Here is a 13,392-nt window from a genome sequence, read left to right as displayed (position 1 = left end):
AATTTCTGAGAATTGTGAAGTACAGTGGATTCTATCTTCTTTACGTGATTCACTTCAAAATAATATATTAAAAATTATAATTTACAGTAGTGCATCAAACACACAGATTAAAATTTTAAGATATAATTTATATTATTTTTTAATATATATTTTTAAATAAAAAATTTTTAGAGTTAAAACTTATAGAGGCTCTCATTACATCATATTTAATTTTTATCAAATAAATAAAGGTTATCAAATTTAAATTTATGATTACTTGATTATCAAAACTATGATATTATATCAAATAATTATTTTAACCTGATAACTTAAACTATTAAATATAATTTATATTATTTTTTAATATAATTTTTTAATTATCTTCAAGTAAAAAAAATAAAAATAAAAAACTCATGTTGGAAAGACAGAAAATAAAGACCTCCCATCTGCACGGGGAATAAAAGACAGAAAATGCAATGATTTTTTTTTCTTGCAGGTCAAGCACATGTCGAATTTTCCTAATTTTTACATCATGAAGGGCCCTTTCTTTTTCCCTTTCATTTCACGCGCAGGAAAAGTCTCGTACAATTAAAATTAATAAACTATAGGTTGGATAATTGACTTGAATTGACATGAGTCAATTTAAAATAAAGTCATTTTATTTTGGGTTAGCCGGTGTTTATTAACAATGCAGCATCTTACTATAAGACTTTATAATATAATAATAATTAAGAAAATGTAATTATGATTCTAGGTTGAAGTAAGCACAGACGTCAGAAGCCTTTCATGATTTCTTTTTTTTTTCCCCTTATAAGTGCTCTTCTAGATTCGGCGACCCACGAAATGATATGACCGAATAAAAAAATAATTAAATTTGAAAACAAAATTAAGAGATAACTGTGTTTTTAAAGAAGAAATAAAAATTTAATAATCAAGTTAAATTCTTGATTAATTTAATAATATAATAAAAAATAAAGTAACAAGAACAAATAAAAAAAACTCCTTGCAAATTATACCATAATCCTAAATACACATTATAAATCTTGGTTTTGATAAAACTGAAATTTAATGATTTTTCAAAACGATGTTTCGAAAACGCAGCACAGCAGCAAACCCTTCAACTGTCAAGATGTTCAACTGTTCATGAGGATACCTTCTCACTAAAACAAGAACATCCAATATTCTTACTTGAAAAATCAATATTTAGATTTTTTTTCACTCCATTTCTTCAAAAACTCGACCATCGCCTTTGTATACTTTTGCAGTCAAATACAGTGCTCTCTCTCTCTCTCTCTCTCTGCGTGTGTGTGTCTATATATACCCCATTTCTTGACACTAAGACTCTCAAAAAATTACAAACCCCATTTCAACTGAAAGGACAGAGAAGAAACTCACATTGTTGTCTCTACTCTCTCCTCCATAAACGCTTAAGGTTGAGAAGACAGAGAACCCATACCATATTCAAACCAGCTGACCAAAGTACTTCGGGTACGAAGTTCATATGCGTGTCTGGTTTTTCTTGCATGAAACTTGAAGAAAACTTCAAAAGTTGCTCTTGCTTCTTCATGTTTGAATGATAGTAGCAACATTTTGATAGAGAAACTAAAAAAATGGATGGTGCTGGTGATACATACAGAGTAAGTAGTGCACGTTTAAGCACTTCTTCTAATACATGGAGGAATAGTATCCCTGAAGTTTTTTCAAGGTCTTCTCGTGATGAAGATGATGAAGAAGCTCTAAAATGGGCTGCTTTAGAGAAACTCCCTACTTATTTACGTTTGACAAGAGGTATTTTAACTGAAGAAGAAGGTAAAGCAAGAGAGATTGATATTGTAAACCTTGGTTTAGTAGAGAAAAGGGATTTGTTAGAGAGGCTTGTTAAGATTGCTGAAGAAGATAATGAGAGGTTCTTGTTGAAGCTCAAAGAAAGGATTGACAGGTATTGGTTCTTCAAACTTCAATTTCATCTCAGTTTCTGAAGATTTTCTTTTTTTTTTTTTTTTATCAATTTGGCCTTTTTTCTTCAGAGTTGAACTGGAAATGCCAACAATTGAAGTCAGGTTCGAACATTTGAATGTTGAAGCAGAAGCTTATGTAGGAGGTAGAGCGGTGCCTACAATATTAAACTTCTCTGCTAACATGTTAGAGGTACAAAAGTTACAGAAATCATACTAGCTTGCTTATCTATTTTACTTGAACAATATTTGTTATCTGTGAATTGAACTCATTGGTTGCTCTGTATTCTTCCTCTCTTCAAAGGGGTTCTTGAGTTTTCTTCACTTACTTCCAAGTAGAAAGCAGCCATTTCCCATTCTTCGTGACGTAATCATCAAGCCTCGTAGGTCAGGAAAACATTAAGTTAGCGGTGTTTTTATACAGCAAATTTCGCAAAATGGTTGGTTCCTCACATTAGTTCATTCAAATCTTGCAGAATGACACTGCTTTTAGGCCCTCCAAGCTCAGGCAAGACCACTTTACTATTGGCTTTGGCTGGAAAACTTGGTAAAGATTTGCAGGTAAGGAGATAGGGATTTTCGTATTTGTTTTCAAGAAATTATTTTGCTTTGTATATGATCTGACCTTGATATTTGTGAAATTTCAGTGTTCAGGAAGTGTTACTTACAATGGACATGGGATGGAAGAGTTTGTACCACAGAGGACATCAGCTTACATTAGTCAATTTGATCTTCATATAGGAGAAATGACTGTGAGAGAAACACTGTCTTTCTCTGCGAGATGTCAAGGGGTCGGACCGCGTTACGGTCAGTGATACACCATTGTTTAACCACATCAGTTGTTTGATTAATAAAGGGTTTGAAATTAATTTACTGCGGGATTCTGAAATTGTGCAGAGATGTTAACTGAATTATCAAGAAGGGAGAAAGAAGCAAATATAAAACCAGATCCTGACCTTGATATTTACATGAAGGTGAGGAAGGATGGCAATAGAATTGAGTCCATAATCATAGTGAGAATAGAGTTTTCACCGTTAAAATATGCTCTAAATATTTGGATTCCGCAGGCAGCAGCACTAGAAGGGCAAGAGACTAGTGTGACAACATATTATATTCTCAAGGTACTTGCTGCAATTCTAATGAGGCCAGTGAGTTGCAGGATTACAAATATGGATATAGCTAATCTTTCGGCTTTTACAAATTCACAGATTACAGGGCTTGATATATGTGCTGATACCATGGTGGGCGATGAAATGATACGAGGCATCTCCGGTGGACAAAAGAAGCGACTCACTACAGGTAAAACATTAGGCAATTTTTTTGGTATTGTTGGCAATAGTCTTTATGAGCATAAGCCATACCTGAGTATCTTCTGGTCTATGTGATGTAGGTGAGATGTTAGTTGGACCAGCAAGAGCACTTTTCATGGACGAGATATCAACTGGTTTGGACAGTTCAACAACATTCCAAATAGTGAACTCACTCAGGCAAACAACACACATCCTCGATGGAACTACTCTCATCTCTCTACTTCAACCAGCACCAGAAACCTATGATCTTTTCGATGACGTAATTCTTCTGTCAGATGGGCTAATTGTGTACCAAGGTCCACGTGAAAATGTTCTTGAATTCTTTGAATCATTGGGTTTTAAATGTCCGGAGAGGAAAGGAGTTGCTGACTTCTTACAAGAAGTAATACTAGCTATAACCTCAAATATTATGTTTCCCTTGCCGATCTTTGAGCAGCTTTCAGCTTGTTTATCAACTTTTTCTGGTGAAATGGAACAGGTGACATCAAGGAAAGATCAAGAGCAGTACTGGGCAAGTAGAGATCAGCCTTACAGCTTTGTTTCAGCCAAGGAGTTTTCTGAAGCATTCCAATCATTTCATATTGGTCGAAAACTAGGTGATGAACTTGCTATACCATTTGACAAGTCCAAAAGCCACCCTTCTGCTCTATCAACTGAGAAATATGGTGTCGGCAAGAAGGAACTCTTGAAAGCTTGCATTTCAAGAGAATTTTTGCTCATGAAAAGGAACTCATTTGTCTACATTTTCAAATTCACACAAGTGAGCATTCTTCTTCTTGTTTTCTGAAACTATAGCCATATTCTGTGTTCTCAAGGATCTGCATATATTCAAAAACTAGAATAAACTTTGAGCTCTTCACTGTTGTGACAATAATAAGTTCTTCCTTCATTTTCAGCTTATTCTTTTAGCTTCCATAACAATGACAGTATTTCTAAGAACGGAGATGCACCACAACACAGTAACGGATGGCGGGGTTTATATCGGTGCTCTTTTCTTTGCTATCATTATCATTATGTTCAATGGCTTTTCAGAGCTTGTCATGACCATCATGAAGCTTCCTGTTTTTTACAAGCAAAGAGACCTTCTCTTCTATCCTCCATGGGCATATGCCATACCTACATGGATTCTCAAGATCCCAATCACCTTTGTAGAAGTTGCCATATGGACCACCATGACATATTATGCTGTAGGCTTTGATCCAAACATTGGAAGGTGGGAAAATTGAACTTGTCAATGAATTTGTTTCAAGTCCTTGGGACTTCAGGTTCCAGAATTTGCTGAAAAACTTTTCGTGGCAGGTTTTTCAAGCAGTACTTGATATTCGTATTGGCTAACCAGATGTCATCTGGGCTCTTCCGAATGATGGGATCACTAGGAAGGAACGTAATCGTGGCCAACAATGTTGGTTCATTTGCATTGCTTGCTGTACTAGTTATGGGAGGATTCATCTTATCAAGAGGTGACTTGGATACATTTACTCTCATTTAGTTTGTTGAGTGTGATGAGATTAAATTCTGATGATGAACCCTATATTCTTTTGTATTAGATAATGTGAAGTCCTGGTGGATATGGGGGTACTGGGTCTCGCCGTTAATGTATGTGCAGAATGCCGTGTCTGTCAATGAATTTCTTGGGAATAGTTGGAGACATGTAAGATTCATGTTCTTGAACTCCGACAAGAGTATATATTGAAGACTCAAAGAAAAATGCTTCAGCTAATACTAATAAAACGGAAATATCTTTGTGCCGCAGATTCCTTCTAATTCAACAGAGTCATTAGGAGTTACTTTATTGAAGTCTCGTGGAGTTTTTCCAGAAGCGCGTTGGTATTGGATTGGAGTAGGAGCTTTGATAGGATATACCTTGCTTTTCAACTTCCTTTTCACCTTGGCTCTAAAATATCTCAACCGTGAGTATATCTGCATTTTACATGTCCAGTTTTGAAAGTTAAGCCTGCGGTTCTGATGATTGAACTGATCGCAGCATTTGGGAAGCCTCAGGCAATGTTATCAAAAGAGGCCTTGGCTGAAAGAGATGCCAACAGAACTGGAAATTTTATTGAACTATCAACAAGAGGAAAGAGCTCTTCAGGTAAGTCACAAGACTCTCCTACATAGATACGTTGCTTTTGTATCTTGTATGATGCAAGATATAAGTTGAGCTTCCTTGAAACATTGCAGAAAGAGGGAAAGACAGCAAAAGAAATTCCTCAGCTAGGGCACCATCTTTAAGAATACCTAGCCTTGGTGATGCCAATCAAAATAAGCGAGGAATGGTTCTCCCTTTTCAACCGCTTTCTATCACTTTCGAAGAAATAAGATATTCGGTAGACATGCCGCAGGTACCTTAAGGCTTTAATTATGAAGCAACAATGTAAATATTAGCAAGCTTAAAGAACAATTGAAATGCTAAAATTTCAGGAGTTGCAGACAATATGGATGAATTCAATTCTCTAAGTAATTCTCCCAATTTCATTGCATGAAAAGTTTCTGAATCTGTTGGAAGTCTCTAAATTTCAAAATACTTTAATGTTCAGATATCTTACCTGCTTTTCACAACCATTCTATTGAAATGCTGGCCGAGGTGTGCATCCTGACTTTTGCCCCACACTTGCAGGAAATGAAGGCTCAAGGTATTCCTGAGGATCGTCTGGAACTTTTGAAGGGTGTCAGTGGTGCTTTCAGGACAGGAGTCCTAACAGCTCTAATGGGAGTTAGTGGCGCCGGCAAGACCACTTTAATGGATGTATTATCTGGAAGAAAAACCGGTGGTTATATTGATGGAAGAATAAGTATATCAGGATATCCAAAGAACCAACAAACATTTGCTCGCATTTCAGGATACTGTGAGCAAACTGACATTCACTCCCCTCATGTGACTGTCTATGAATCCTTGGTTTATTCCGCATGGCTTCGACTTTCCCCCGATGTTGATTCGGAAACAAGAAAGGTACATTTCTTTCCTTTTCTTTCTTCTTTTTGTTGGAAAACGATGAGGGGTGAAAGTAAAAGCATCCAACTTCAAGGATGCACGCTGTAGTGAATAGGAAGAGATAAATTCTAGATAGAAAACACTGGACTACAACTTTTCAGCCATCAGGTTTTTGACAGTAAATTCAATCAATGTGTTGCAGATGTTCATTGAGGAGGTCATGGAACTTGTGGAATTGAACCCTTTAAGAGAAGCACTTGTTGGATTGCCTGGTGTGGATGGTCTCTCCACCGAGCAGCGCAAGAGGTTGACGATTGCAGTTGAGCTTGTTGCTAATCCATCCATAATTTTCATGGATGAGCCAACATCTGGCCTTGATGCCAGGGCAGCAGCCATAGTTATGAGAGCAGTGAGGAACACAGTGGATACTGGAAGAACTGTAGTGTGCACAATACACCAGCCAAGCATAGACATATTTGATGCTTTTGACGAGGTGAGACATATTTTACTTGCTAATGAGCTATCAAACAGTTTCGGTTCGGTTTCGTTTCTATTTTCTTCATAAAGGCTCTAATCTGATATTGTCACGTTCTAGCTATTTTTGCTGAAAAGGGGAGGTGAGGAAATTTATGTGGGTCCAGTAGGCCGCCATGCTTGCCATCTAATCAAGTATTTTGAGGTTAGCATATCATTTGCTTGATAGAGAAGATAATTGAATCTTACATTCCTTATTTCTAAATTCCTAATATTGAGGACTTTAACCTTTTGAAGGAAATTGAGGGAGTTCCAAAGATTAAGGATGGTTACAATCCTGCAACTTGGATGTTGGAGGTTACTTCAGCAGCACAAGAAGCAGTTCTCAAGGATAACTTCACCGATATCTTCAAGAACTCGGAACTATACAGGTCTGACCACCTCACATTTCATTTTTCTTTTTAACAAAATAAGAAGGGGTGAGAAAACAAAAGGAAACTTTAGTGGATTTTCAGCTCAGATTTTGTGCTTCACAAGAACTGCATCATTTTCTGATGCACATAATGTTACAAGGCTATTGACAATTTTCAGTGAATTATTCAGGAGAAACAAAGCCTTGATCAAAGAGCTAAGTGCTCCGCCACCGGGTTCAATAGATCTATACTTCCCAACTCGATATTCACAGTCCTTCTTCACCCAGTGCATGGCTTGCCTATGGAAGCAGCATTGGTCATATTGGCGAAACCCACCATACAATGCAGTCAGACTGTTGTTCACAACATTCATAGCTTTAATGTTTGGGACCATATTTTGGAATTTGGGCTCCAAAAGGTGTAGAGAAGTTCACCATATTCTTTACAGAAGCACTAAATCGCCCTCCTTTTCTCCCTGACTCTCCAACTAAAATGAAATGTTCTTGAATTGCAGAAATAGAAAACAAGATATATTTAATTCGATGGGTTCTATGTATGCCGCTGTTCTTTTTATAGGAGTGCAGAATGCTACATCAGTGCAGCCAGTTGTCGCCATTGAGAGAACAGTCTTTTACAGAGAAAGAGCAGCAGGAATGTATTCTGCATTGCCATATGCCTTTGCACAGGTAAATTGGTTTCGTTTCTCGACCCTTCTGTCTTTTTGGGCACGAACTGATTCATTCATCAATACATTATCTATTTTTAGAGAATAATATAAATTATATCCTGGAATTTTATTTAACAGTTTAAGCTTTTGAGTTGAAATGGTTCTTTGACATGATATCTCACCATCCTTATTTATTTGATAAAATTAAACACAAGGTAATATAAGCTTGTGCAAGTTTCAAGCCTAAAAAACTTTCACTTAAAAGGATGTGTTAGAAAATAATATAAATCATATTCTGAAACTTATCTAATAACTTAAGCTTTTGAATTGAGAAGGTTGTTTGCCATTCATCTATCAAAAGTGATGTTGTACGAATACAGGACACAAGCATGAGAATATGAGCTATCAGAATTCAGAACACTAGATACTTAGATGAGCCTTTTGCCTTCGAGAGTTCTAGCAGCTTTTTGCTTGTTTCGAGATTCTAGGAAATTCAACCGCGAGGTTTCCTCACCTTGACATTTTTTTTTTCCATTCAGGTTATGATAGAAATTCCATACACTTTAGTCCAGGCTCTTATATATGGAGTTATAGTGTACTCCATGATCGGTTTCGAATGGACAGCTATCAAGTTCTTTTGGTACATCTTTTTCATGTACTTCACTTTATTATACATGACTTTCTATGGCATGATGAATGTTGCCATCACGCCAAACCACAACATTGCTTCTTTAGTTTCATCTGCATTCTACGCAATATGGAACCTTTTCTCGGGATTCATCATTCCTCGAACGGTAACTTCACCACTACCCTGTGTGTTTTTATGCCTCCTTTCAATACCAAGAACACAGATTAACTCTTTATTCTAACAGAGGGTTCCTATCTGGTGGAGATGGTACTGCTGGGCATGTCCGTTCTCGTGGACCCTCTATGGATTGATTGCTTCACAATATGGAGACCTCGAGGATAAAGTAGAGGGTGATGAAACAGTGAAAGATTTCGTGAGGAATTATTTCGGCTTTCGGCATGACTTTGTTGGAATCTGTGCAATTGCAGTTGTTGGGATGTCTGTGCTATTTGCTTTCACCTTTGCGTTCTCCATTAAAACATTTAACTTCCAGAGAAGATGAGAGGTTTTTTCTTCCCTTTTACGTGGATAAATGTATAAACCAATCACCAATTTATCATATCCCAAGTTCTGTTTGTTCTATTGATCATGATGAGAGTTGACTCCTGCAAAATGGGGTCCTCTCTGAGTCTGAGGGGACTTTTCAAGGCTCAAGTCTCGAGTGTTTACAAGGAAATCAACCCAGCATTTATAGGCATGGTTACAGCACTCCGACTCGGAAATTATTAAAACAAAAGCCTAAAATAAAGTTGTTTCGGGCTTTAAAAAAAATCTAAAACAATATTATGAAAATTGCAATCAGCAGCAACAAATGCAGGTCGAGACTTGAGAGGAAGAGAGATGGAACGAAGATCGTAACAAAATCAAACACCCAATACAAACCACTTCAGATATGCTCCACATTAATATTATTAGCCTAGGATTGATGAACAGGTTTAATAACAACTCAGTAAAGGCTGAAACAAGATGGAACTTCTAACAGAGCAACAGATTAGTTTATCAGCTTGCCGCCGCATATGTTACAGTTGAAACTCAATTGAATCAATATCTAAAACTACAACTAAAACTCTAAAGTAGTAAAAGAAGGGGGGAAAAGGAACATGTCACTGCCTCATTTTGCCAAGTCATCCAAGAAGCTCTGCAACTCCCTCAAACCATCGGCGGATATGCTCCTGTGAACCCTTGGGCGTGGGGCAACCAAGTTACGGGGAGGCTCGGACTGGAAGCAAACCACGATAACAGCTAAATTATCGCCACTCTTCCTCTTCAAGGCTTCATCAACTAGATCTTTGCTGCACTTGACTGGGTCATTGTGCTCCTGAAGCCTCCGCCTAGCAAAATCCACAGCGTTTTGGCTCCTGAACACATCCCAGATCCCATCACAACCTATGATGATGAATTCATCTTCCTCTGTCAATTGTCTAGTCATAAGCTCAGGCTCTGCACTCAGTGGCCCACCATCACTGCCACTACCTTTCATCCCTTCCATGTGCCAGTCTCCCAAAGCACGAGCCACATTGAGTAGTCCATTGAGATAACCATCATAAACATACCCTCCAGATGCCTCAATGCGCTTCCTTTCTTTGCTACACGTCGGTTTGTGATCATTAGACATGTCAATGGCATTGCCACGGCGGCACAGCACTGCTCGACAATCTCCAGCATTTGCCACAACCAGCAACCTGTCGTCAGAAACAAATAGCATATAAAATAGTCAAAAACTCAGTCCTCACAAACCAACTTTTAGAACAGAACTTAAGGCCAATCCTTGCAATCATTTAGCCGCAGCTTTTTATCTCCTAAAACTCATTATCAGCCTCCCTAATAAATATCCAGATGGAGGCTTGCCTTTGAATATGGAATATGGCTAAACCCTATTTCAGGCTCATAAAAAGCCTTCTATGGTTTTGATAGCTCATATCTACCATTCTTTAGCTCCGCATTAGGGTAATTGGTGAAATAAAGCACTGAGATTCTTAACAATCTAACTAATAGAATGCATCACAGCCTAGGTTAGCGAGCATTCAATGCTCCAAGAAAGAGAATTATTTAATAGTCAGTAACATATAAAACAGTTGGTAGATGGATAAATGCTAACCTCCCAACAACAAGAGCTGCCAGTGCAGTGGTTCCAGAAGCAAGAGCTGCATCCAGGGAGCAAGCCTTCGCAAAGGCAGAGTCAGTTTGCAGAAATGCAGAAGCAATGACACTCTCAACCTCCACCGGAAAGTCTTCATCCTCAGCAATGAATCTTGGCAGATGGTAGCATGCAAAGTCAGCAGCATGCTTTCCACCATGTCCATCAAACACCTAACCATCAATATAAAACTCTATGTTTAATTGCCAAACATTACAATATATAAAACTACTATCAACACAGGATATGTGCCCCGTGAGAAATGAAAAACCAACAATAACATCAAAACCATGACTTGCAACCTCAGTAGTAGGTTCCCACATTATGTAAGCACAACACTGCCTCCTTACAAAAACCACCATTACCTCCATTGCCAACACATTACAATCACCACTAGCAATATTCAATAACATCATAAACATCTTTTATAACATCATTCCTCTAACACAGCCATCATTAAAGACTGAAATCAGTGGCACCAGCATTTAACAATCCACCACCATTAAATCCTGCACCCAACCACAGCTGCTGCCATGCATACATTCACCATTTCATCAAAAACACAACCGACTTGAACCAATGCTCATCACCACCATAACTGACATTCATGCCATCAGTATTGCACTCACAACCAACCACACAAAAACATAATGTTTTACCATGGCCACAATGATCACAAAAACATGCTTCAACTATGCTTTGAGACAACAGAAATTGAAGAAAAGATAAAAATATTGTGTTTCTTGAATAAAAGCAAAAACAAAACGTTCCATTTTTGAAGCCTCAACTTTTGTATAACAACCTGCAACACACTTGATTGAAATGGTGTTATATTGTGAAATGCAAGATTTTAAGAAATTTGATAAGAGAAAATTTATAAATAAATGTAAAGTAACAATGCTCTAATGAAATCATGAATATCCCGCACATCATTTGCACCAAAGAACAGCCAGTAGCATTCTCGAATATCCCACATGAGCAAACATGAGTAGAACTAAGAGAAAGAAAATAGTACCCCATAAAAGGCATTGGGTCCATCAGTAGCATTCTTGAGTCCATAATCACTCATAAAATTGTCAGCACGTATGTATACATCTTCCATACTTGAGCGAAAGCCAATATCCGCACATGCTCCAGAGCGAACAATCGGAACGAAATCTGCATCGTGCTTTTCTGCGCCAAGGTTAGGTTTAACAGAGATATCCAACGTCTTTGTCTTCACCTGCACAAAAATCTGGTCAAAATCTTGACAAAAAGAACTGTGCATCACCGGTACTTGCAAACTTTTACAAAAGTCAAAGAAAACAGTTCATAATAGAAAATCTAATCCAACAAAAAGATTTTGATAACAACAGAGTAGGAAGATGCTACAAGCTAAAACATAACTCTCTCAGCTCATTTCAATTCTTACTAATATAGTCTCTAACGTCCCAATTCCGTCCACATAATATAATCTATACGCGGATAATGCTAATTTTACAGAAAAATTATTCCCGAAATCACTAACCGAAAAAATCTTCCCGTGATTGTTACGAATATGTTACTTAATGCCCACTACAAGAACAAAATATATTTTAAAAAAAAAAATCAAAGCAAACAAACCAATTCAATCCAATCATAAACCAAACTTTAATTACTCAAACAACAAAAAAACACACAGCCAATTTACATACAAAACCAATTAAGCCACTAAAACACAAACAATAACCAAAACCCAAAATTGTTTTACTAAAAAAACGAAAACCCAGATGCCAAAAGGTCTAAAATTTAGAAACTTACAAGGGACTGGTGACGAGCCAGAGTCTTTTTACAGCTTACAGGCGCACTATCAATGCTAAAACACTGTCTACACGACGTCGTGGTGGAGGTAGCAGCAGCAGATATAGGTATTGGTGGTCTACTATTACTTTCACCCGAACTCCCATTATTTCCTTCCATTTTTCACATTCCTAATAAAATCCACCACCAAATAAAAAATAAAAAAGGGGGCCAAAAACTCTGATTCACCGAGTCCAGTTAATTGAGCAGTGACTCACTGAGTCGACTCAGGAAGAAATCAAACGTTGGAGGTAGATATATTTGAAGTTTTTTTGAGAGGTCAATTTGGAGATTTGTTAGGGTTAGGGTGAAACTAGGGTTTTAAAGGACGCGACTCTAGCAATTCACTGCTGCACTGTGATCTAGGGGATTTCAGGCGTTTAAAACGATGGTGCTGTTTTTCTTCTGGTGGTGAAAGTCAAGAGTGATGATTGGTTATATATGAGTTGGTTATTGGTAATTGATTCATTCATGTTATTTAATTTTTTAATTAATGATAATAAGTATTATTCAAGTTATTTTGTGCACCAATTAAAATTATATATATATAATGCTTGTATAAAGAGGAATTTACTCTCTCGTTCTAATACTATACATTCATGATTTTTTTTATTTGACTTTTCTTTATAAATATAGTGTAATAGCATTTGAGATAGCTCCAATCTTCTAGTAATTGTGAATAATATATTTTTTAAAATTATTTTTCAGTTGAATTATTTTCTTTTAATTTTTTACAGTGATATATTAAAATCATTAAAAAATATATAAAAATATATTAATTTAATTTTTTTAACGAAAAAGGTAATTTAAAAGGCAATAATTAAATCAATGTAAATAAAATGAATATAATTTTAATAAAGGATATAATTTAATAAAAATAAACTAAACACTTAATAATGTATTTAGACAAATATTTCTGGGTAGCCAAAAATCAAAATAGAGACAAATAAAATGGATTATTATATAAAAATAATAATAAAGCATTGTTGATATTGTCTCATAATCACCCACGTGGTTGAAATTCCCCATTGCATACAGTCTCCTTGCTTCAGCTAGATTTAAACGTTTTTACTTAGGTC

General features: G+C 36.7%; 2 protein-coding genes across 2 annotated transcripts; one reads left to right on the top strand and one right to left on the bottom strand.

Annotated features, from left to right (window-relative positions):
* The first annotated feature begins 1,125 nt into the window (after positions 1–1,125).
* Positions 1,126–8,917, top strand: LOC118050327 (pleiotropic drug resistance protein 1). Its single transcript, XM_035060648.2, has 24 exons — positions 1,126–1,918; positions 2,007–2,127; positions 2,239–2,321; positions 2,411–2,495; positions 2,582–2,741; positions 2,832–2,908; positions 3,002–3,055; positions 3,143–3,233; positions 3,325–3,626; positions 3,723–4,004; positions 4,141–4,457; positions 4,544–4,704; positions 4,792–4,895; positions 4,998–5,154; positions 5,229–5,336; positions 5,426–5,586; positions 5,862–6,194; positions 6,379–6,669; positions 6,772–6,855; positions 6,948–7,081; positions 7,254–7,481; positions 7,578–7,749; positions 8,270–8,524; positions 8,603–8,917. The coding sequence occupies exons 1-24, from the start codon at positions 1,590–1,592 to the stop codon at positions 8,858–8,860; spliced, it is 4,347 nt and encodes a 1,448-aa protein (XP_034916539.1). The 5' UTR covers positions 1,126–1,589; the 3' UTR covers positions 8,861–8,917.
* Positions 8,918–9,197: 280 nt separating this feature from the next.
* On the bottom strand, positions 9,198–12,736 carry LOC118050328 (probable protein phosphatase 2C 22). The gene is made up of 4 exons (XM_035060649.2): positions 12,275–12,736; positions 11,511–11,717; positions 10,457–10,668; positions 9,198–10,040 (listed from the first exon to the last, which is right to left on the bottom strand). Exons 1-4 carry the CDS (start codon positions 12,431–12,433, stop codon positions 9,470–9,472), a joined length of 1,149 nt encoding a protein of 382 aa, XP_034916540.1. The 5' UTR covers positions 12,434–12,736; the 3' UTR covers positions 9,198–9,469.
* Positions 12,737–13,392: the final 656 nt, after the last annotated feature.

The sequence above is a fragment of the Populus alba genome, chromosome 6 (genome assembly GCF_005239225.2).
Source record: "Populus alba chromosome 6, ASM523922v2, whole genome shotgun sequence".
Lineage (NCBI taxonomy): Eukaryota > Viridiplantae > Streptophyta > Magnoliopsida > Malpighiales > Salicaceae > Populus > Populus alba.
Note: the sequence above shows the minus strand (reverse complement) of the source record. Positions and strands in the feature narration are given on the sequence as shown.

What these genes read in the sequence shown, in the direction of transcription:
- LOC118050328 (XM_035060649.2), bottom strand. Translation starts at nt 12,433, where the DNA reads ATGGAAGGAAATAATGGGAGTTCGGGTGAAAGTAATAGTAGACCACCA. An exon ending in GACCCAATGCCTTTTATGGG is followed by an intron (nt 10,669 to 11,510) that starts GTACTATTTTCT and finishes ATTGATGGTTAG; the next exon opens with GTGTTTGATGGACATGGTGG. An exon ending in GCAGCTCTTGTTGTTGGGAG is followed by an intron (nt 10,041 to 10,456) that starts GTTAGCATTTAT and finishes TTCTGACGACAG; the next exon opens with GTTGCTGGTTGTGGCAAATG.
- LOC118050327 (XM_035060648.2), top strand. Translation starts at nt 1,590, where the DNA reads ATGGATGGTGCTGGTGATACATACAGAGTAAGTAGTGCACGTTTAAGC. An exon ending in TTGGGAATAGTTGGAGACAT is followed by an intron (nt 4,896 to 4,997) that starts GTAAGATTCATG and finishes TTTGTGCCGCAG; the next exon opens with ATTCCTTCTAATTCAACAGA. An exon ending in TGCCATATGCCTTTGCACAG is followed by an intron (nt 7,750 to 8,269) that starts GTAAATTGGTTT and finishes TTTTCCATTCAG; the next exon opens with GTTATGATAGAAATTCCATA.